The sequence below is a fragment of the Choristoneura fumiferana genome, chromosome 17 (assembly GCF_025370935.1).
Source record: "Choristoneura fumiferana chromosome 17, NRCan_CFum_1, whole genome shotgun sequence".
Taxonomy (NCBI): domain Eukaryota; kingdom Metazoa; phylum Arthropoda; class Insecta; order Lepidoptera; family Tortricidae; genus Choristoneura; species Choristoneura fumiferana.
Window position 1 is genome coordinate 851,557 of NC_133488.1, and position 24,975 is coordinate 876,531.

Below are 24,975 nucleotides of genomic sequence, written 5' to 3' on the forward strand. Positions count from 1 at the left end.
TCACTGGTTTAGATTTTAGAGGGGGGGACGCCCTATTTTAATGAAAATTTTCACTTTAAAGTTGAATATTTCACAAAAAAATCACTGAATCGAAAAACCGTTCTAGCAAACCCCTAATGGTTTTAAAAGACCTATCCAACGATACCCCACACTATCGGGTTGGATGGGAAAAAAAATCACCTCCACTTTACGTCTATGGGAGGTACCCTAAAAAAATTTTTTTTTGAATTTTTAATTGTACTATTTTGTCGGCATAGTTTACATATATATCCGTGCAAAATTACAGCTTTCTAGCATTGATAGTCCCTGAGCAAAGCCGCGGACGGACAGACAGACAGACAGACAGACATGGCGAAACTATAAGGGTTCCGTTTTTGCCATTTTGGCTCCGGAACCCTAAAAAACGTCACAAAACTGTCAATTTTGATTGGGATATGTTTTTAAATCATCGGAATCGATCTTGCTTTTGATTTTGAGTAGGAAAAACCATATTTTTTCCAAAAAAAAAGAGGAAAGGGTAGGTGTTTTGTGAAAATGCCCATCTTTATTCGCTCAGCACAGCTCTAGTGGAAACAGTAAAGCTTTTCACTTGAGCTCTATGACTATTATACTATTAATAATCACGTGAACGACCCATGTGCTTTATTTTCATAATTAAGGTTCATAGGAGTATATTACAGGTAGCATTTTAGAGGTAAATTACATCTCGTCTATATTCCACAAAGCTTAAACTAACGTCGTTAGCGACAAGTACTAGTCCTATTTGCTATTCGCCGAGCAAACAAAGATTAGTTCTACCTGCTACAAAAGAGCTTATGTACTAACTTTGTTTTACTCTCGCTACTTTAGTTAAGTCCGGAAATAGTGTCGGACCCACTTGTATCTGCAAGCGAAATAGAATACCGGTTTCCATTTAAATTTCAGTCAAAACCCAAATTTATTTCATTGAATATAAGGCTTGGATCGTAGTATCCACGCAGGTCCAGTGTGCATTGGGAACTTCAGCCACATCATTGAATCTTCGCAGGTGTGTGTAGGATTTCTCGACGATGTTTTCCGTCTAAGGCTCATGATAAATTTCAAATGTAATTCCGTATATAAAATCCGAAAAACTCAGAGGTGGCCAGAAGAGAGGCGTCAAATCAAAAGCCACGATTTACTTAATTTTTAGTTTGATAGCTCTAAAGAAGCACATACCCCGTAAGCCATACCCCGTATACCGCATATTGGAACGTAATTTAGCAGATCGGGTGCGCGGCTATATTACGACACCGATTCCTATCGAGTTTCGCAAAAAAACCCACAAATGTTTTGCTTTCAACCCTAGTTTCGTCAGAACGAAACTCTGGCACTCAAAACTCGTCGAAACCGAAACCATACTGGAACTTTGTCGAGCACTATTACAGAAGACGGAACCACGGACTTGTATTTAAGTAGATGACGCCTACCGCCTACCTCGTGCTGTGCACTATTAACTCGTCTTATTTTTTGCATTAGCAAACAATCTTACGCAGAGTATTTTAAAGCCATTATTATATAACAACATAATGAACTAAAATAATTTCCTTGCTCACTCGCGACCTTAGGAAATTATTTTAGTTCATTGATATGGACCTCCGCAAAGTAACGCCTGATTCGATAAATTATTTAACAACATAATGGTTCATTGCCCCAAATTCGTCTCGACAAGTAAACTTGACACTGACATTCTTTCTTGATGAACGATCGTGAGAGTTAAATTTTACTTAGGGAATTTGTGAATCTTACGCTCCACACCACAGGACGGTTTATCAGGTTAAGATAAAATGTTGTTACTTATGTCACAAGCGGACATCATTTAGCTTTAATTTTGTATGACATAAGTCTTCGGAATTACTGACAGAATAAGCAGACGATTCTGCAACCTCTTGCCTACCAAAGGTAGTTTTTTGGAATATTTTTTTGAAACTTTCAAATTATATTGCTTAGAGCTTAAGATGTTCAGGTAAAATAGAGGAAAAAATCTCCGGCTTTTCCTACTAGTTTTTCACCCTTTACCTTACAAAAGACCACAGTGTCCAATTATAATTATTTCTTATGTCCTTCCCAAAGGAAGGATGTAGGCACGAGGTTAACGCCAGAGTAATATTAATTTGTTGGAATGCCATTAATTCAAATACAACAGTATACAATGTAATAAAATACAAGCACAGGTAAGTACACGCTCAGTTCAAATCAATTTCATGGAACTGGTATCATCCACTTCAATATAAATCCACGATCGCAACGTCAAGTAGGACTAACCATACCTGCGTAAAGAGGATGGCAAGTACTCGGATATAGTTTAGCCTCAAGAGCTCTTTTCGGTAAGATTGTATGCTTTAGAGACAATGGCAAGGGTTTTGATAGGTATGTACTACACCGTGTCTTTCTTAATATACACCCCGTTGCTGATTTTCAGCCAGCACCATTGGCAAAATAATGCTAAAAAACTCATCTAATGGGCACTCCACTGAAATTTTTCGTTAATTTCGAGATACCTTGTATACGACACTGACAGTTCTGAAACGTTTCAAATTCGTCGCTATCCGCCATCTGTCGCACTGCATTTGGTGGTTATATGAAGTTGGAATCCCCTCCGTTTATTAAAAAAGTAACAGAGTTTCTAAACGCATCCAGTGTCCAGTTACGAACAATTCGCTTCCCTTTTTGTTTCTAATTTGTAACTCGGGCTTATTGTAATCGTTGATTGTGTATTTTCAAAGAAGCCGTTTTTATTTTCCTCATAGTCTCAAATTCTGAGCTCAAAGGGGCTGTCTTTTACAATGTCGACTAATAATACGCTTAATTTTTTCACGGTCGGTTCGCGAGTTTCAATTTCAACGTTTTTTAGGTTTTTTTACATCAAAGGGAGGAAAGGAACCTCTTTTGGATTACTTTACATTTTTTATTATTTTTTTATTGGATTAGTCTGTTCTGAGCGTGCTTGCTGTAAAGTACGACTGCCCAATACTTGTGCACTGGGTTGGACAGATTAAGGGGGTGGCATGTGCAGTTAAATGAAATTTTGAATTTTATTTGGTTGGCTTATATAATTTAATTTAATTAATTAATTTTAAGTACTAACTTTAGGAAATAAGCTCTGTTACTAATCATCTATGGAGTCCTGTGTATTCCGAAATAAAGATTATATTATTATTATAGCTAAATTGACAATCTGTATATTTGTTCTTCCTTGTCCGTTCGTCCTTTGATCCAGTATATTATCTTCCTGCCTGGCGGTCTGTCTCATGAACACGTAGTGGTATTTAAATAAATTTAAATAAAATACTTAGATCTGCAAACCTTTGCAATCATCACCATGCTAATCAAAAGATATTTTATAATCTTTAGAAAATGTATTTTCTGTGGACCTGAGGCCATGATAAGTCAGACGTAATGCGAATAAATGATTTTAATGTTGATCATGGATAAGTATCAATTTAGATTGATGGTGGCCGTGCCGTGCTCGCTTTTAGAATAGGACAGACCCATCTCTTTCCATGGGTGGCTTAAAAGGTGACATCAGAGTGGGCAGCAGCGCTGTCTAATGAGGGTATTCACAGAGGTGAAATATCGCTAGATGGCGTTAGTTTCGTGAGATCCGTTTGACGTTTGCTCGTGATTGGGTAAATAACTAAATGAGCCAATCACAAGCAAACGTCAAACGGACCTCACGATACTAACGCCATCTAGCGATATTTCGCCTCTGTGAAAACCTTCATTGCCAACTATGAATTCCTGGCTCCAGTATTGCGTTGCGAAAAAGCAAGAGGAAATCACTACACTAGTTTCCCAAGAAAGTCATCATGATTGGGCGGATGACGGATGCAATTTACGCCAAAATCATGATGAACGATATATGTAATATGGATATGACTACAATTGGTTTAAAAACCGGGCAAGAGCGTGTCGGACAAGCCCAAAATAGAGTTCCGTAGCCATTACGAAAAAATTAGGTAATACTTTTCTAAGGATTTCGTATTTTATACGGAATCTTCCAAGTTTAGGTATATTTTACACCTTAGGCTGCTATTTACTCTTAAACTACTAATAAATATCAAGAAAACTTAACCGTCATAGTTTTCCTTGTAAAATTGATATACTTACTACCATCCTGAATTTTTTCAAGTTTTTCCACTCACCGGTTTAGATTTTAGAGGAGGGGACGTTCGATTTTAATAAAAATTTGCACTTTAAAGTTGAATATTTTGCAAAAAAAATCACTGAATTGAAAAATAATTTCAGCAACCCCGTAATGGTTGTAAAATACATATCCAACGATACCCCACACTATAGGGTTGGAGGAGAATAAAAAAAAAATTTTTTGTATTTTTAATTGTAAGATTTTGTCGGCATAGTTTACTTATATATCCGTGCATAATTACAGCTTTCTAGCATTGATAGTCCCTGAGCAAAGCCGCGGACGGACAGACAGACAGACAGACATGGCGAAACTATAAGGGTTCCGTTTTTGCCATTTTGGCTCCGGAACCCTAAAAAGAGAACATAATTGAAAAATAGTTCGATAATTTTATTGTTGTAGTAAAAAAATCGTATTTTTTCTGTATTGCATATTTTCAGTGCGTTCCTTTTATAGTTCACTATCCACTTATGTAGGGAAAAATGACAGATGTAAGAGGTGCGTATTCGTAAGGTGATACTTCACCATTACTAGGAACATTAGCACCATCACTCAAATTTCTCTACATTTTTATACAAAAATATTAATCGACGTTGTATAAAAGTCTTATCCATCTTATGCTTTCGTCACCATATCGCATCCATCATCCGCCCTTAAGTCATCATAAAGGTTCACTACTGATGGCACCACCACTTTGTCAAGTGTAAGGACTTGGAAGAGGAGACTAACCTCCAGTATTTAACTTTACCGACTTGTTTCAGGTTGTCTGAGTCTGATCAGGAGCGTACTCTTCGCGTGAAGAACACGTCTCGCTCACAGCTCACCGTACACGCTTACACCCTGCTGGAGCACGGTGAGTTTACCACAAGCTACGAGTTAATACAGGGACCTTGAGGAGTTGCTTGTCTAAACTTGTCCCACTGCTGGTCTTGGGCTTCTTATATGGGAGCTGCATTTGAGGAGGGAAAATTTTTTTTTTTTGGTTTGTTAGAATTTTACAGTCATAATTAAGAGCATTCATTCCACAGCGCACTGGTTGAATTTCAGTGTACACACGTGCAGCACGAATGGCACTATTACAATTTGTAAAATTCGCTAACTTTACGAGAGGCATTCATAAGACACTGATAGAGACATCAAAAATCCATTTTTTACTTATTTTTTTATCACTGTGTGAATCAGTTACGGACTTTAAAAATCATCATAAATAGGTGACCTTTTACACTGTTTCACCGCGCATAAATATATTGTTTTTATTTGACCTGTAGAATGCCCCCTTACAGTTAACGGAAATCAAAAATAACACAGTGCAAAAAGGTTCATTTTTGCAGGTTACAGGGAAGGCAGAAAAGTTATTTTTAATTTATCAAAATTGAAGAAGTAAAAATTAAAGAAAACACAAATTAATTAGAACGATTTCATCGTAATAACACTAAAATTAGTCAACCAAGAAATAAATTTAGCACCTTAAGGTTCAAATGTCAGCTGTGAGACTTCAAACATCAAAGGTTACTTTCACTTGCAACTCAATATTGTATGTAACAATAAGCCTTGTTGTATTATTTTTGGAAATAGAAGTTATTAATATCGACTTCAGCCGTGAGTTTCTAATAAAATTATTCCTTTAATTATCAAATTCAGACATCAAAACGTCAAAGGCGAAAAAGTTAATTGAAAATACGCGTGAGGTGAATCAACGTGGAATGAATACGTCGAAATAAATTAAAACCTTTACATATGTAACGTCAATATAAGAGTCGTCAAGCGTGAGTCCGTGTGGGCAAAAGTGGTCATAAAGAGGATCAAATTAATAATATTATCCATACTACCTGCCAAGCACCAGCAGATGTTCCTGCGCTCCGACTTCTGGGCGGAGAGTATGGTGTTCCGTCGTTTTAGGGCAGCGACGAGGACGACTTTCATAAATCCCTAATTAGCTTTTTTTGTATGTGTTTCTTATGTATTTTGTATTTTTTGTGTATACTTTGAATTTTACAGTGCATTCGTTTTCTAACTTTAATAAATAATACTAATATTATAAATGCAAAAGTGTGTGTGTTTTCATGTTTGTCCGTCTTTCACGTCGAAATGGAGCGACGGATCGACGTTATTTTTGGCAAAGAGATAGTTTATGGGCCAGAGAGTATAGTCTATTTTTTATTCCGGAAAAATGCAGTTCTCGAGGGAATAGCGCGCGATAACCGGATTCCACGCGGGCGAAGCCGCAGGCAAAAGCTAGTAATTAATAAAGGAGGCTCGAGTGATCCCACTTGATGGGGTATCATTGTTTACAACTTGTTTTGTAAATAGATACTTCTTTTGTTTAAAAATATTGAAAACAAAAAATAATAAGTTACCAAAGCCAGCTTTTGTGACAAATTTTGTTCTGAATAATTTTTAAGTACATCTACTTTACACGGCACAACATTGACCTATATGAACTAGAGTTTTGGTGATAATGGTTGTTAGTTATTTCGAATATTACGAGTACACCAACAACTAATTATTATTATTATATTCATAAATCTGAATTTTTCTTTTAAATTTACTCACTTTTCTGTAACAGCCAACGATTTGTTCCAAGGTGAACGGAACCCTCAGTGCACGAATCCGACTCGCACTTGACTGGTTTTAAGTTACTTGATTATATAATAAAAATAAAAAGACGGTGCTCTAAAAACTGATAAAATTAACCTGCAAAGAAAATATCAAGTTTGCACCGGGGACGGCGAACAAGAAGCCAAATTGTTAAGGGACGTCATTAGCTCGAGAGATATTCTGAAACTTCATATTTAAGTGTATTTGAGTACTATACAATGTGTTGCTTTTCGATTTAATTTTTAGGGAATATTTGACAGGTAAATGAAGTTAATTTCTACAAGACACTCTAGTGGCCAACTGTTACTTTTTGAAATACGTTCAAGCATTATGAGATAGTTAACTATGTACGTTAGAACAATGTAAATGGCTCATAATAAAATTTATGACTTTTTTAAAGTGCGGAACTAATATGTATGTATGTAAACACTTTATTGTACATAAAACACAAAAAAAAACTCGAAAACGGCTTCACCGATTGAAATCTTTGTGTAAAATTTTGGTTGTTGTTTATCAGTGATGGTTTTTTAATATGCTGCGCTGTTTATGTAGATGCTCTTCAGAGCGCGCTGCGCTGTTTTTTGCGCGTTTCGGGAAATGTATTTTTTTAATGTTAATGTGTTATCATATCACTGAAGCGCAAAAATTAACTTTGTTTTTCATGTAAATACAATGCAATACAGTGGTTTTTTTTTAAATTTGTAATCCTCAGTGCGTGAATCCAATTTCTATTTAAATTCTCTCTTTGTCCAGATCAGATTTTTACTACTTTCTTAACCAACTTCCAAGTTTGCCCGGGCAAAGTTTTCTATTAATTATACCAGCAGCATGCAAGTGACCTCAACTTTGCAGCTAGAAAAAGCGGTTGATTAATATCCCGAGAGATGCCCAGCACAGATTGCGTCCTCTGCGTCCTGCGATGAAACCTTGTGTCATTAATTTACTAAACTTACTTTTGCTTACACGAAACTCCAACTTAGTAGCCGATTTCTCGAGGGAGTTTCCCACCGCACGCTTTGGGAACGTCCTTTGATGGCTTTGATGCCTTTTCAAGGTTGCCCATCCATTCAATGCACTTCAAAAGTAAATTGAAAAGCTTTTGAATAAATGAAAAATATTTTGAAGTAACGTACTTTTTAGGGTTCCGTAGCCAAAATGGCAAAAACGGAACCCTTATAGTTTCGCCATGTCTGTCTGTCTGTCTGTCTACTGTGTCTGTATCTCCCATAGACATAAAGGGGGGTGTTTTTTTTTCTCATCCAACCTATAGTGTGGGATATCGTTAGATAGGTCTTTCAGTGATGTGTTTGCAAAATATTCAACTTTCAAGTGCAAATTTTCATTAAAATCGAGCGGGCCGTATATCAAACTTACAAGGAAAACTATAACGGTTAAGTTTGCTTGAGAATTATTAGCAGTTTAAGAGTAAATAGCAGCCTAAGGTATAAAATATTCCGTATAAAGTACAAAATCTTCAGAAAAATATTACTTAATTTTTTCGTAATGGCTACAGAACCCTATTTCGGGCGTGTCGGACACGCTCTTGGCCGGTTTTCATAATTGATCATGGGCAGCTTTTCCCACGTCTCGTGAACCGTTATGTCTGACGGTAGAAATAAAATTGTGAGGTTTTCTGAAGTCCTATGGGGATTACAACGTTTTCATCTGTCCAATACCCATAAAGGAGCAATTCCTGTTTATTTATTTCGGGGATCTGGGAAATGGTTCTAATCTAATGAAATCAATTAAATTTACTGTGTGGCGGTTTTTGGGGACAAATAATTGATTGAGTTTGGATTTATCACTGGGAAAACGCGTGTTTTTTAATTTTTAACCCCCCACGCAAAAAGAGCTGTGCTATGTATCTGTCTTTGGCACCGTAGCTCTTAAACGGGTGGACCGATTTCAATGCGGTTTTTTTTAAATTTGAAATCAGGTTTTCTAGCGATGGTTCTTAGATATGTTTCATCAAAATCGGTTTAGCTGTTTTTGAGATATTGTACTTTGAAGTGACAAAGTCGGGGGTTTTCCAATTTTTTTATGTGTAGTTTTCTTTCTTGTACAACAATATCGGTTAAGTATTTCATTCTTATCGACGTGAATGTAGTGGTCTGTCTGTATAGGCGATGGACTTGCAAATTTCTTTTGTATTCGAATCCCAGTCGGGCATAACACAGTAATTATATACTTCTTTTTAAATCTAAAAATTAAAAAGCCGTGGTGGCTTAGTTGTTTGATCTGTGGCCTCTCAAGCCGAGGATAATGGGTTCAAGCCCCGGCTCGCACCTGTGAGTGATAACATTGTGAGACCTGCTCAAACCTGCAAAGTAATTTAATGGTATGTATATAGTTCCCAATCCGCACTAGGCCCGCGTGAGAACTAAACGGCCCAAGCCCTCTCATTCTGAGGGGAGGCCTGTGCCAAGCAGTGGGACGTATAAAGACTGGGATGATGATACTTCTTTTTGTTCTTATTTAGTTGTGCACCTATGTGCTTTAATATTAGTATGATCTAATGTAGTCTTTCTGTCCTACCGTTTGTTTCAGAGTATCCACAAGACGCATTGCCTTTTCGCCTCTACATGAGGTTCTTTGACGTGTTGCCGCCGACTTGTCCCTGTCTTACAGCAGTTCCATGTCAGTTTCTGGAGTTTCTATTAATATTAAGTTTCTCCTTGAGAAAACATTTTTTTTATTATTAACCACATTTACCCTTGTACGTTTTAGAATCATGAGAGAAATAATAGTAGTTTAAGAGCTAGTTTCAATATCTTTAATATTTTAGATATCACTTCATTGTTTGAAACCCCTTGGCGTAAACATAGCGAAGCTTCAATAGTCACATTGTCGTTAACCACATACAGCATAAAATCAATCACAAATGAGCCACTAGTTGATAAAACTTAACAAAACGTTTTATATAACAGTTCGTTTGGAACTATACACAAAGATCTATTCTCTTGATGTGTTGCTTCTGCAGTAGATGAAATGCTGGGTGAAGTATCTGCAGCAAGCTCTTCGATACCTGAAGAAATGGATACCGGCATAGAACTCTTCTTAGCTGCGGATTTCGGACCGCAGAACTACGATTGTTACAAGGCATGCAGACACTTTTCTTTAATCTGTTTTTAATGATTAACAAATGTATTACTTATTTGTGTTATTTTTTTCGTTAGCAAAAAGTGGGCTTAATTCCTTGTATGATATTTTATCTTCTCTTTGTTCAGTGCTGCTGATTTTTGGTTATTAATTCACATTTACCACCGGCCGTCTTCAAAATTGTATATTGTATGATCTCGGGTAAACGGTAGGACTGGTCTAAATCCTTTGAAAAAATTATCTTATGACAGAAAGTAGTTAAATCAAGTTATTGTCAGGTGGAGCCCCAGTCGTGCGTGGTGGCAGCGGGCGCCTGGCAGAAGTGGCGCGTGAGCCTGCTGCCGCGGGTGGGGGGCGCCGGCGCCGCCGGGCTGTTGCTGCTCAGGACGCTGCCGGATGACGACAGGGGGTGAGATACTGGGGAGAAAAAGGCCTTATTTTCTAACGCATTCGGAGTTACAATAATAATTGTTGACTTCACCTTCTTTCTGTAACTTGTATAAGATGAGGGTAGATAGAGATGATGTGCGATCGCCAGCGCCCGGGTGGTAAGGATCAAGCAACGGATATGTGTGGGCCATCAATGATCATAATAAGTAATAACTTGGATATTTCAATCCACGCTACTCAATTTGATTGCCATGAATCTAATGTAGCTATCTATGGTATCTTGTTGAAGGTGTTTAACTTTTCTTAATTTTTGACCCATCAAGTTATGAGGGCTGTACCTCGTAATACACCAATGCTACCTATCAAAAGTATTAGGAACCCGAATTCTTTCGAGTTTGATATATGTTCAAGTACGATGATGATGATTGGCTGTTAAATTGTTTTGTGTGGAAGGGATCTGTAGACAGCATAAACAACCGCGACCAGCGATCAAAAATGATCACTGCATAGTACGAATTAATATGACGTACTGGCGAATAAAACTGCGTCACACGACTAAGTACTCATACTAAGCTGTAGTCGCAGTCGACATTATCGCAATGATACCTCAAAGTGTTTGAAGATTGTGGTATTCGCGATAGTGAGTCCTGGCGGCGCGGCGAGCCGGCGCCGGCGCGCGCGCGTGCCGCGTGTCCCCCGCGCCGCGCAGCTGCGGCTGTCGTGCCGCGAGCTGCGCGTGCGGCTGTGCGCGCTCGACTTGCCTTTCAAGGATGTCGTCAGGTATGAGCTCTCCGGTTTCAACTTATTCACATTTATCTTTTTTTGTGGGTATTCGTATGAGACCGGGCTCTTATCATTGGGTTTTACGGAATTTATGTGGTTAATTACATTAGTGATTTTACCATGAACTTTTCGGTATAGAATGCATTCACATACAAATCAGTTCTATGATGTAAGTATGTAAAGTTCCCGATCCGCACTGGGCTCGTGTGGAAACTGCATCTCAAGCCCCTTTTTTAAGAGGAGACTTGGGCTCAGCAATGGAAAGCATATACCGGGAATGATGAAGACAATGAATTGATTGATTTTGACAGATTACACATTGAATATACGTCAAAGTATTATTTCACCATGTTAGCTGTATACGTCTTAATGCAGGGCACATGACTCTTTTCAAAATAAGAAGGCTTGGGCCGTAAATAGTCCCCAAGCGATCCCGTGTAGATTAAGAACTTCATACTCATTGAATTCCCATTAAGATTCTTTCCAAATTCGAAAACGCGAGCCTGCATGCGAACCCACATCTTTCTGGTTTCAAGGTCAAAAGTCAAATTACCAGGCTATCATGAGAAAGAAAGAAAGATATCATTTATTGCCACAAAAATAAAAACAAAACAGTTAAAAAACGCGTAACTAATCCTGACGATAAAAACCATTTTGTGTGGCAAAAGGATGAGTGGATTTGGTATGGTATGGTATGTTTGTAAAAAAATCCTCTTGCAGCCGTTTTAAAAGTTTGTTTCGGTGTCAGGGTCCGCAAGCGCTTCCGCGTGCAGAATACGGGCTCGGCACCGCTGGCGGTGTCGTGCGCGGGCGGGGGCGGCGGGGGGCGGGCGTGGCGGCTGGTGCGCGGGGAGCCCCGCGGCGGCCTGTGCGGCTGCAGCTGCGTGCGCGCGCGCGGCGAGCGGCGCCCGCAACAGGACATGCTGCTGGAGCCCAGGAGCTCCACTGCTGTGAGACTGCTTACGGCTGCGACGCGCGACGTTATCATCCATGAGCTAGGGAGTTACCATAATGGGAATGTTGACCAAGTGCACTTAAGACGAGATCGTGAGAATTCCGGGCAACAGGTGGATGAGATTGGCTTGACGTCGTTGTCATTCATTGTGGCGTTCTAAAAGGAAGGCATTTGTTCAGTAGTAGACGGCTTCCCGCTGATGATGATGATGATGATGAACCTAAGACATCTGTCGTCAGTTCAGTTTATTTTCAAAAAAGTACAAAAATCTCAGAAAACTAGCATAAAATCTCCAAATCTCGTTGGAACCGCGTTGATTTGCATTTTCTTCGCGTCGTTTACGTCTAAAAAAAGGCTTGTCTATCTTTCCCTGTCTTGTGGCTCTTTCCCTTATTTTCTCTTACACTTATAATAAATCCATTCCTTTGTATAAGGACGAGATCATTTTAAAGCGACGAGACCACTATTTGATGTTGCTTACCTTATGTAATTTCTCCGGGTACCTTTTTCTTCTTTTTTGTTTTCCTTGTGGAGTGCAATAAAGAGTCATTGTTTTACATTGCAACCCTTTTTCAGATGTGTGTGGAAGTTTGCGTCCACACAGAAGAGGTGTGGCCTGCAGCTGAAGCGGGCGACGACTGCCAGCCTGCGAGCTATCCCCCGCAGCGCATAATCCAGGGAGAAATGACCTTCTACTCAGAACAGGGCCTACTGCAGGTAAAGATAGATGCATGAGATGTAGCCGAAAAGACTGGCGGAGGATTCCAGCTTGCGAATAATTTGCCGCAACGCCCGGCGCATGGTTATATTATGGCATTTCACTATTAGCAGGACAGCAGGGAAAGTATAGTTGTATTTGTATCAGCAGATCTAGCTGCTACAGCAGAGACTGGTAAAGACTTCCAGCCCTCGAGCTATACCTCCCAGTACTGTACGGGGAGAGATAACCTATGATAAGCTGGATCTGCTGCATAGTAGAGACGGTGAAAGACAGCGAAGCGGCGAAATGATTGAATTAAAATAAGTAATTCCGACAGCAAAGATCCGTTTAGTAGCTTGCTTGCGGTTCTGATCTTACCAACATTTTAACTGGGAAAGCTTTATTAGTGTGTGCATGCGTGCGTACATGTGCGCGTGTGTAAGTACGTTTGTTATTTCCTCAACCTAAAAAAGCTGCTATAGATAAATAAACGTGTGAAACAACACTTAAGCTAGCAATGCAGCGTGCAGCGTGCAGTGAAGGTTTGCAGCGCTAGTACTGCATACCCTCACTGTACGTCGATGAGTAGGTACAGATGACGATCGCAAAATTCATTAATTGTGATGAAAGGGATAATGTCAATGATATTGTCAGACGCTGCCGCTGATGCTTGAGGTGGAGTATCCACAACTGTTCTTGGAGCCAGCGGCGCTGGACTTCGGCTTCGTGGCAGACGGAGATACGCGCAAGACATACTTCACCGTGTGGCACTCCAGCTGTGAGTTAACCTTTCAAGTACCTACCAGTCTCAGGTCGACCACAATTCATTTTTTCTGTCTCATACTTAGAGGTAGATCAGGACAGAATCAGAAGGTTTGTGGTCGGCCTTAGGGTCTAAGTAAACTTTGTCTCTCTTTTTGACTTTCATATTTCTTAATCTGGCGCAATTTCAGGCCAATCCTTTGTTTACATAATATCCAAATTGTTCTACCATCTCCTTCTCGGTCTGACTCGTCGTCGCTTGCCGCTCTCCAACCCCCATCAAGACAAGTGTCAGAATGAGACGTATCCAGCCCAGTCCTATTTTAGCCTAGCAGTTTTTTTCCATCGCCAACTATGCTTGTTTTTATGCGCAGTGCGTCGTAATAATTTTAACAGTAATCCCCACTACCTGCAAATTTATCTTCATCGCTTATTTAGTCATGCCGTAAACATGACTAAGAATCAAAACTTAATTAGGTTATTAAGAATTTAGCAGCTAGATATTTCAAAAGAGACAAGAAAATATCCACTTACCTTTTGCACTCAAACAAGACTCACAACCACTGAATCTTTTACTAAATTGTTATCAACGAACTTCTTCACTGGAAAGATTAAGAATATTGCTAGAAAAATCCGCGCAAAGTTGAGGCTTTTATCTAATATCGTCTTATTTCATCGCGATCTGCGCTTTGGGGACGCTTTGGCTGGCGATTTACTAGTATTCAGATTCGACCCACTTTATGAGGCCCTGCAACGTTTTACTTCAGTTAAAAAACGCTTTAAACGGCTCAAGTAATCCCAGAGATATTATCAAAGCGAAAAATGTGTCGGTGAAGAGATAAAAAGTTCCTCATCACTGTTTTAATGTGGAAAACAAGGAGCTTTAAGAAATCTGAATAAACTAGCAAGATCTTTTTTAAGATAAAGTATAGAATGCTTTTGGTTCTTTTCTAGTTTGGATGTAAATTGGCACTTGAAATTTGTAAATAACAGCGTGTAATGCTCACCTGATTTCTTGAAGGGAGGGTATGTTTTTGAGCATATTGTATGTATGCCCTATGTCACTCCGACAGTTTTGACGAACCTAATGATACCTAATATGTTATATTAAGGACCAAAGAAAGGACATACATAAAAACCTTAAACCATACATACGCTCGAAAATATATATCACGTTTTCCTATAACTTAAGGGATAGTTTTCATCTTTGCAAAAATCCTCTACAGAGTTGCTTTAGCATGAAACATGGCATATTTCCTTCCATTCCATGTATTATGGAGTGCGCGGTTATTTTGGTTCAGGAGCCGTGGACCGAGGACATTTTTAAATACCCTTTTGTCGCAGCGGCGGCTTGCCTTTGGGAAAGGCTTGAATTTCAGACAGGGTTGAAGTATGTTGTAGGCCGGTAGATATTTTTAAAAAGCGGTCGGTTTTGTTGGAGTATTTTGGGATGATGACAATAATTAATATTGTTTACAAATTTTAAATGAAGAGTTTAGGAGGACGGCCGGAGCCAATGTTTTTTGTGGAGAAAGGAACGTTATTGCAACAGCATTAAGCTTTGGAATCGTTGAATTATTTTAATTTTAAACTGCTTCCATTTTTTAAAAGGAAAGTTCGCAACAAAGTTAATCACAACGATCCCATCCTGGTTTGCCTTTCCTAATGGAATGGCATGGCATGGAAGAGAAAATAGTTATTTGTGTCACAAGGGAGCAAAATGGTGTATTTACGGCGAGGGCGTATATTGAATCCTGAGCGTAACGAGGGATTCTAACGTAGAATTCTGAGCGTAATGAGGGATTCAAGTGTTAACGCCCAAGATGAAAATAATTTTGCTCTCGAGTGGCTCATACAACTTTTCACACCGAGCATTAAGAAACTTGAAAAAAAAAACAAAATATTATTAAAGAACAACCAGCATAGAAAATGGCTTTACAATTATTAACTTCAAAAAGTGGCATTTGCAATTACTTACTTTTTTTTTACTTAGAAAAGCCTTGAACAGAAAAGTTGCACTTTGCTCCCTCTCGTCAGGGAGGAAAAGTTACTTTTCTGAAGGAAAGGTGTGAAATAGTAAGATTGATAACCAAGGGTGGAAAGTGACCTATTTCACCCGAGATATTTCTGGCGCTTGAACGAAGTGAGAGCGCCAATAGTTCGAGGGGAAATGGGTAATTTCACCCGAGTTAGACATTCTACTTTTCATTTCGACTGTGAGGAAAGTAAAATACAAAAAAAGGAGAATAATAATAAACTGAATTTACTTATATCCAACCTCCAACGGTACCTTTTCGACTGGCAACTTGTCACGGTCACGGCCGACTATAAAAAAAATCGAGTTGGTCACGACCAAGGAGCCCACACACAAAACTGGTGGCCGAACGCCGAACGAAGAAGTTTGACCTTTATTACTTACTAGCTTTTGCCCGCGACTTCGTCCGCGTGGAATAGTAACTTTGGAAAGTATTTAATTTATTTAGGATACCTATTCTGCCAATAATAGCACATAGAAACTTCTACGGATTACTGAAATAACCTATTTTAATACATTGCTTATATCTAAACTAATTTTTTTTTGTTCTTCCATTCTTTAGTAAAACATAAGTATTCTACCCTGCCAACACAAAAGGACTAATTCTTCATAGTGAGCTCTTGACATCTTACGTCCTTTATTGTAAGTTAGGAGGTAGGATTATAATTAAGACAGCATTCTTACTAAAGTACAATTCAATAGAATCTGTCAATTTTCTACATATTTAAAACGCCCTATCGTGGGCACACTTGATTATATATGTCCCTGTTGTTGCAATTATCATCTAAAAGGAATCAAAAAAGAATAATAGTCACATCACAAAGCCTTAGGCAGCCCGGTGTTTATATTAGTAGGCTGGAAGTGTCTACAGGATTGTCAGATTCTATTGAATTGGAGTTTAGTAATTGTTACAATATTTCCGATAAATATACTTATAGTAAATTGTTTGGAATTCCTTACGAACTTCATCCCCAATTTTCAAGTATGTATGAAAATGTCGAAATTGAAAAGAAAAAAAATATGTTTCTTAGGATGACTTTGCTGTCCGTCCGTCCGTCTGTCTGTCAAGACCCTTTATCCCGTAAACGTGCGGAGTATTTATCGAGTTGAAATTAAAACCTAAACTCAAAAAAAGTTATAGGGTACTTCTGGCTGTCCTAGAAACTTGAAATTTTGTATAAAATCAAATAAATCTCTTATAGAAAATTTTATTCCCTTTATAGCAAAATAAGTAAGAAAAATCTGAAAATCATAATTTTTCATGTCTGACTGTCTATGTTAATAAGTCATGTAAAATGACCCCACATTGCGTACATTTTGCTTATGAGCTTGGCTCTGCTAACACTTGATATTCATAAATACCTATGCACGGAACCCTTGATGCGCGAGTTCGAGTCGATTTTAACCGGTTTGTTCTTATCGAATACCTCAACAAAGATTCATCGATTTATCTGTGATAATGACGACGTTCCATATAATTTTTTATCCTATTTCATCTCCTCGCAGGTAAAATTTTCAAAAAACCTTGAACAAATATCTATTTATTTTTCAAAGTGCCCAAATGCCAAGTTTCATAAAGAACCATCGATTATCTTCTACAATGTCGACCTTCATATAAACTTTCACCCCCTATTTCAACCCCACACAGGAAGAATTTAAAAAAATGCGCGAAAATATATCTATTTATCTCTTATCACGTGCCCAAACGCCAAGTTTCATAAAGAACCATCGATTTATCTTCGAAAATGACGACCTTACATATGAGCTTTCATCCCCTATTTCACCCCCAAACAGGTCGAATTTTAAAAAACGCTCGAACAATTATTTATCTCTTATTACGTGCCCAAATACCAAGTTTCATAAAGAAAAATCGATTTATCTTCGATAATGACGACCTTCCATATAAGCTTTCATCCCCTATTTCAACCCCTTACAGGTCAAATTTTCAAAAAACCGTTCTTTCTTCTATTAAGTCCCTAAATGCCAAGTTTCATGGTTTTATTTCCGACAGCGACGAACTTCCACCATATAAACTTTCACCCCCTATTTCAACCCTTAAAGCCTCCTTTTTTGCGATAAAAGATAGCCTATGTTCTTTCCCATGGTCTATTCTATCTCTGTACCAAATTTCATCCAATCGGTTCAGCGGTTTTTGCGTGAAAGCGTAACAGACAGACAGACAGACAGACAGAGTTACTTTCGCATTTATAATATTAGTATGGATGGATAGTATGGATATATTTATTATATATTTCATCTCTTTCTTTCATGTTTCACGAATGACTTTCATATCTTTCTTAAGAGATGAAAAAAATATTAGATAGGCTCTCATAGCGGGTTTCTGCCAAAACTACATTTATGGACTTTTTAGTGACTTGGAAGTTCCTTGCACAATTGTCGATAAAGCCTGGTGATTGCGGGGCTGCCAATCTGGCTGTGACGTGATTCATTATTCAGGGCCGCAAATGTATTGGCTCAGATAATTTTGGTCGTAATGTGAAAACCCTGTGGATTGAAACAACAACAACACAACAATTGTGGATTACAATAGAGAGATTTCTCTCTAGGCAAATGTTATTCCTTGGGAGTGAAGGCCGAAGGAAGAGCGTTGGAATTGTTATTGTGCGTCCGAGTTGAAAAATTTCGATAGTACGATGTTAGCGGTTTCAATAATACGGGTATCTGTTATACCTTTTTTCTTTTGTAAATAGCTGTGACAGGTTAGTTGGCACTTGTATATTTGATATCTGCGTCACGTCTGTGATTGGTTTAATAACTAAAGCAGTTGTCTAACCCCGGCGAGGAAACGATAGGCTATCGACTATTTTCTCGCTCAAGAAGCGAATAAAAGATATAAGATTCTGTGTGAGTAAAAGAGACATATATATTAATAGTTGATTGATGGTTGTTTACACTGCCGGCGAGAACTCACTCTTAAATGTTTTGTCGCAGCGACAAGAGCTATTAAACTAGCTCAGCGATACTTGCTTAGCGATGTTATCTTCGCGGCCGCCCCGCTCGAGCGAGTAGAGCGAGTAATCGCCCGTCGCAATCGAACACTCGCTTACAGCCGAGCGACAAAACTACATTCGCTTCTCGCTGCTCGCCCACTTGTTTCTAGTTGCTCGCTCTACTCGCTTCTCGCTCATCGTCGGCGGTGGGACAAGTGCCTAATTGAGCCATTCACAAGCGTCAAACGGACCTTTGATACTAACGCCATCTAGCGATTTTTCACCTGTCAAGATACCCTCATTGATGAACAGGTGGCGCTAGAAGTCGCTACAACCCCGCTAAAGCACGTTCTCAACAGAGGTAACCTTGGTTGGAACTTGGCTTACAACCACGGATTGTGTTTCGGCTGCACGGTTTACAAACTCGCGCCAACACGCTAGGGAATCAGTAAGAAAGATTTATTTGGTTCTATCAGTACCACCACCGTACAGTAATAAGACTAAAATAAACAAAACAATAAAACTAAATTACGTCGTGACACGACAGGACACCAACAAGGCCTCCACTCAGCATGTGTTTCACACGTAATGTATAGTAACTCTGGTTTCATGTTGAGCCCACATGTTATAATACATACGTATGCTTGAGCCAGTTCCTTGCCCCAGTCGAAAGACGGTTCGCTATAGCGAATTGCAGGTCATGTTATAATTTGGTTTACAACTTCAGTCTACATGGACGGCAACAAACAAGATCACCCGTTTTGGGATGCTGATTTCCAACTGTCTGGAACATGCTAAATGCTGTTGCAGTGAGCTCGACGATCGACCTGAGCGCGGCGTGGTCGGGGGGCGAGCAGTTCCGGCTGTTCCCGCGGCGCCTGCGCCTGCCGCCCGGCGCAAGACAACGCATCTACCTGCAGTATACCGCCAGGTCTTTATCTATACTTATGCTGTATCGAAGCCGCGGGTAAAAGCTAGTAAAAACTAAAAAGGAAAACAAGCTTATCAACCTAAAACTGTTAAGTAACTTAAATTAAGATTGGTTTTTTGGAATCTTTTTGTATTTTTGATTTCAATTCCAAATTTTTTACTTTTACGGTCATCCCGTAAAACCTAAATTGAAAATACAAACTGAAATATAGATGCACAGAAAAACCAGAAAAATAAGACCAGCACTGGGAATCGAACCCAGGTCCTTGGCATTCCGTGCCGCGTGCTATACCGCTACACCACTGCTGGACAACGGTACAGACACGTATTTCCCATATGCACCACATATCTCAGCTTGTTTGTCTCAACTTAAAGTTCAACAGTGGGCACCCATTCAATTTCGTGACCAGCTCGAAAATTCCGGGTTAGTGTCATTACATCCAAAAAGTAGCTGGTCTAAGTAGCAACTGGTCCTAACTTGTTCGTGTTGAAAACTTGGCAAGAACATAGGTGAGGGTAGAGTTGCGCCAAGACGCGCAGCGCCTCAGCCGCGCGGAATAGGAGCTCTGCGATCTGAAACGCCAACTCACATTTGGGGAACTTTATAGACCCTTGCTACTTAAGCCAGTTGCGTCTAAGACCATCTGCTTTTTAAAAGCTTTTTATTATTTAACTTGCAACGTGTTAAATGTATGTGCGGGTCAAATCTTGCAAGTGAAATTTGACCCACTTTTAGTAGTCGAACTGTCTTGAAATTTGTAAATTGCGTGATGATGCAATAATCTGGTAGTGGCATTCTGGTAGCCAGCCAGGATCGTCTCCGCAGGACGGAACTCTTCAACGGTTTCTTTCTTTCTACTTTCTTAAAAAAAAAGTCACCAGAAAAGCTTGTATTAAAAATGAAATTTTTATCTAAAACTTTTTAGAATATGTTTTACCAACCCCCAATACCCACTAAAGATCTACCCACTGCACCGTATCATACCATGACCGTAATAGGAACGTGTCAGATAAAAATATATTCTTTGTATTGAAATGTATGAGACTATGCCCACTAGCACGTTTTGTAACCAGCCGTCGCCGTCGCGTGCCATGTATGCGTTTGATATTCCGTTTGACACTCCGTCTGACACGTTCCTATTACGGCCCTTGTACGAGTATAAGGTGTGTAGTCGGCATATACCTTAATGGCTATGGTTCATACTGTGCAGGTGGTCGGGCGGGCCGTCCCCGGCGGAGGGCTGCGCGGCGGTGCGCGCGGACGCGGGCGCGGGCGCGTGGTGCCGCGCGGGGCTGAGGGCGCGCGCGCAGCCCGCTCGCGACCACAAGTGCCGAGCGCCTGCGCACGACCACACCGACGACCCCGTGCTGCTGCCGCCCAAGCACTGACTACTCAACGGGTGACTGCAGCTGGTTGGTTACATCAATTTACCAGAATCTTTGGATGAAGACAAAAAGTTGCACACCTTAACGCAGGTAGTTAAAATAAGTGTTTTTTTTCCGTTGTGGCTCGAAAATTGATCATACATTTTGATCTCCATCCATTTACATTCGCATTTTTTCCCTAATATCTTTTTTTAATACGCTTTAGTCAAGGCTTTGCGTCGGCCCAAAGGGCCAAAACCACATAAAAGCAGAAGCTCCGCGTTAGCGCAGTCAATGAAACTGAGTCGCGTAGAACCACGGGGGAACCATAGTTCTATTAAAACCATGTTGACATCCCATATATTTACTAAAGAAATAAAAGTGAAATTGATTGTGAAATGCTCTGGTACGTGATTCAGTTCTTTGACTGTATGTATATCTTTTTGAGAAATACCTATAGAAATATTCTTTCTTCTTCAACAGGACTCAAATCCACACTTTCCAGGCAGCAGAAACCAGATTTCACGCACTTTATCTTAGTACGATTTTCTCCAGTACCATACTAAAGAAGCATTCTTTACCAACTTGCTTTGATAAAGTTAAATATAGTGAACCAATAAACAAACTAGATTTTATCTTTGCCTTTTTTTATTTCGTTGGTTGCTTTTTATTTGAGTCTTGGGTGTTTATTTAATTTGTAGTCAAATGTCCTTGTCTCACCCGTGCCGGTTATCGTTGGGAACGATACGCTCAAAGTTGTTGACCCTATAAGTACATATTTACCTTGGACAAATTGTCCAATTGGGCAGGTCCAACTTCGACAAAGAGGTCGCCCGAAGAATCCAACTCCAATGGGCAGCGTTCAGGAAACTTCGTGATGTGACTTTGTACTTCAAATTATTGAATAAATTATCTTATCTTATCTTCTCGTCCAATATTCCCCAGTGGCTGAAAACTAGAGTCTTGATCAGTGTGTGTTACCGGTGATGCCATATGGCTCTGAGACGTGGTCCTTGATTGTTTGCCTCTTGGAGAGGCTCAGAGTCACGCAATAAGCTATGGAGAGAGCTATGCTTGGATCTTCTTTGCGCAATAGAATCCGGAATACGGAAATTCGTCGAAGAACTAAAGTCACCGACATAGCTGTAAAAATATGGAAGTTGAAACGGCAATGGACGGGCCACATCGCTCGAAGGACAGATAATCCTTAGGAGAGAAAAGTTCTCAAGTAGCGACCGCGAACCGGAAGACGAAGCGTTGGCATGCCTCCCTCTAGGTGGACTGACGACATCGTGATAATTGCGGGTAACCAGTGGATGCAAGTGGCGAGTTGTCATTCCTTATGGCGTTCTAAGGAAGAGGCCTTTGTCCAGCAGTGGACGTCTTCCGGCTGATGATGATGATGAAATGTTTACGGATTTAAATGAAAAAAAAACTCTATTAATAACTCTATTATCTCTCTCTCTATATTTTTTTACATTTTATTTTTGTTTTGGTAAAATCATGTCAACAAAAAACCGGCCAAGAGCGTGTTGGACACGCCCAAAATAGGGTTCCGTAGCCATTACGAAAAAAAAATTATAAGGATTTCGTATTTTATACGGAATCTTCCAAATTTAGGTATATTTTATACCTTAGGCTGCTATTAAAGAGTAAAATTACTAATAATTCTCAAGGAACCTTAGCCGTTATAGTTTTCCTTGAAAGTTTGATATACTTACTACTATCCTGAATTTAGATCTTTGAGAGGGGGGGGGGGGGGGGCCGCTCGATTTTAATGAAAATTTGCACTTTAAAGTTGAATATAATAGATAGTTGAGTTCAAGTGACATTGCAAGGAAACTGTCAATAATATGAGATAAAACTTGGCAGATTAATAACTAGCATTATTACCAATACATAGGATATATTCATTGGCTAATAACGTCAGGGGCATATTTTGTTCCCTTACACGGGTATAGCCTTTCAATTCTCGTCTCGCCTCGCCGGTGGAAAATCACCGTTAGGGTACTATTTACAAATGAAATTAATAATAACAAGTTCATAGCCCTTTACATTCAGGAAACTAAATAATAACGAACCCTTCGTCGAGTATTTAGACAAGCCATTTTAGGTAAACTGTCTATTAAGGCCGAACTACGTGGCAGATTACTATAATAGTCCCAAATTATGCCCGAACCGTAATCGTTACAAACGACAGTTTCATTTACGCTTTCATTAAAATCTCAGCTCCTGCGTCCATAAAGGGGGCATTAGTATGAATGTCGCGGACGGAATCGTTCTCTATTTAACGGGACGTCCTATTTCCGGAATAGTTGCCCATTGTAGGAGGATGTTTGAACGATGCTCGTGTTAGCGTTTTCCCTCGGGGCCAGAGAAAAGGGATTGAATTGTATACTGGCAAGGTTTTAGTGAGTCAGGTACACCATTGTGAAATAAAACGGATAACTCACGTCTTTAGTCTAGTTTATCCCGACATGTTTCGGACTAATTCGTAGTACTTCCTCAGGGCGGGTGTTGCAAGATACGCACTGCGCGCCACCGCTCTCCTCGCACAACTGCTCGACGAAAGTAACACCGGCACACAGCTACCAACGTTTTCACTGTCATTATTATTATTATTATTATTGTGAAATGCAGGGTTGCACATAGCTAGCACATAAAGGCACGTTCACACTAACCGTTAACACAGTAGAAATTACACTAATTTATGACGATAGCCAATGTCAAGCTAGACACAAAATGGCAGGAGATTTTTGACAGGCTGTTTTGACACGGCAGAATCATTCAGCGGATTGTTGAGTCCTTTAATTATTTTTGGTCTAAGAGATTTCAAACAAACTTTTTTTTAAATTATAACTTCGTCTGTTGCTGATGGCACAACTTTCAAGGCAGATTCATTTAACAAAGTCCAAAATGCGTGATGTAACTTATTTTAAATTTATTTTTGAAACGGGCTTTTAGTCGATAGAGCAAAACAATAAAAAAAGAACGCATGCTCACAATACTCCTTAGATACTTGTTACATCAGCCAACGCCATGTCTGAAGCCAGCTGAGCTGAAATCATCATCATCATCATCATCATCATCTCAGCCGTAGGACGTCCACTGTTGGACATAGGCCTCCCCCATAGACCTCCAGTTGCTTCAGTTATCAGCGGCCTGCATCCATCGTGAACCCATGGCTTTAAGCAGGTCATCCGTCCATCTCGTTGGTGGAAGTCCTACGCTGGGCTAGCCGATCCGCGGTCTCCACTCTAGAACTTTTCCTCCCAACGGCCATCTGTTCTCTGTGCTATATGGCCTGCTCATTGCTGCTTCAACGAGCTAATTCGCTTGGCTATGTCGGTGACCCTTGTTCTTCTACGTAGCTGAAATACTCACAAGCATTCCCGTGTCATACTTGCTCAGGTTCCACCAACAAGATGAACCTGCAGGGCTACTACGAAACTCGAAACTCGAAGTTCGTGTCGTGCGGTCCTTCTCGCTCTCGTATTAAATAGTATAAAAGTGTCAGAGGGATCGCACGACACGAACTTCGAGTTTCGAGTTTCGTAGTAGCCCTGCTGGTGCTGCTGTTGGACTTGGACATGGTTAAAGCTGCAGTTTTACGATGCATGCCAACCGCTTCCAACCGAAGCAACTGGAGGTCTTAGTGGGAAAGTTTATGTCCAACACCTAATATAATGATGATGATGATGATGATGATCATGATCATGATAAATTGTTCAAGTCGGCTGCTGTAACCAACGTTTCAAACATATTCCATCAAGTAATGTTTGGCGTCTTTTATCGTACTCGTGCCACATAACTAGATCGCATTGTAATGTAACTATAAAGCGTATTTTGCAATGTATTTTGTTATTGTTGTCAATTTCAAAGCTTAATTTTCCTGGGTGTGGTTGAGGCTACTTGTTTATTATGTTAAATTGTTGCCAGCTATTTCCTTGAAACAAAAAATAATAGACCCTGAATGTTTTTCAGATCGATATACAAAGTACATCGTGCCAATGACGTGACTATATTTTAAATTAAAATTACCGATAAAAACCTTTACAGGGGGGATTAATTAAACTAACCTATCCATCTGCTCAAATATTCCAGATTACTTTTTATATATTTTATATATTTTTTTGTATTTTGTATATTTTTTATTTATTAGAAAAGAGCAATACAGAAAACAGGAACTAACAATTAAAGTTATAACTAAATACCTTAAAGTTAAAGTACAAAAAAAACTGTATG

General features: G+C 39.5%; 1 protein-coding gene across 1 annotated transcript in view; it reads left to right on the top strand.

The window, feature by feature from the left end:
• LOC141437123 (uncharacterized) overlaps positions 1-21,365 on the top strand; it is a 156,338-nt gene extending 134,973 nt beyond the window's left edge. The window contains exons 18-28 of the mRNA XM_074100343.1: positions 4,924-5,015; positions 9,308-9,397; positions 9,741-9,859; positions 10,138-10,268; positions 10,835-11,029; positions 11,781-11,982; positions 12,564-12,704; positions 13,342-13,465; positions 19,246-19,366; positions 20,577-20,778; positions 21,214-21,365. Coding sequence (XP_073956444.1) covers positions 4,924-5,015; positions 9,308-9,397; positions 9,741-9,859; positions 10,138-10,268; positions 10,835-11,029; positions 11,781-11,982; positions 12,564-12,704; positions 13,342-13,465; positions 19,246-19,366; positions 20,577-20,754 — 1,393 coding nt within the window. The 3' untranslated portion in view covers positions 20,755-20,778; positions 21,214-21,365. The remainder of the gene's footprint in view (positions 1-4,923; positions 5,016-9,307; positions 9,398-9,740; positions 9,860-10,137; positions 10,269-10,834; positions 11,030-11,780; positions 11,983-12,563; positions 12,705-13,341; positions 13,466-19,245; positions 19,367-20,576; positions 20,779-21,213) is intronic.
• The last annotated feature ends 3,610 nt before the right edge of the window (positions 21,366-24,975 follow it).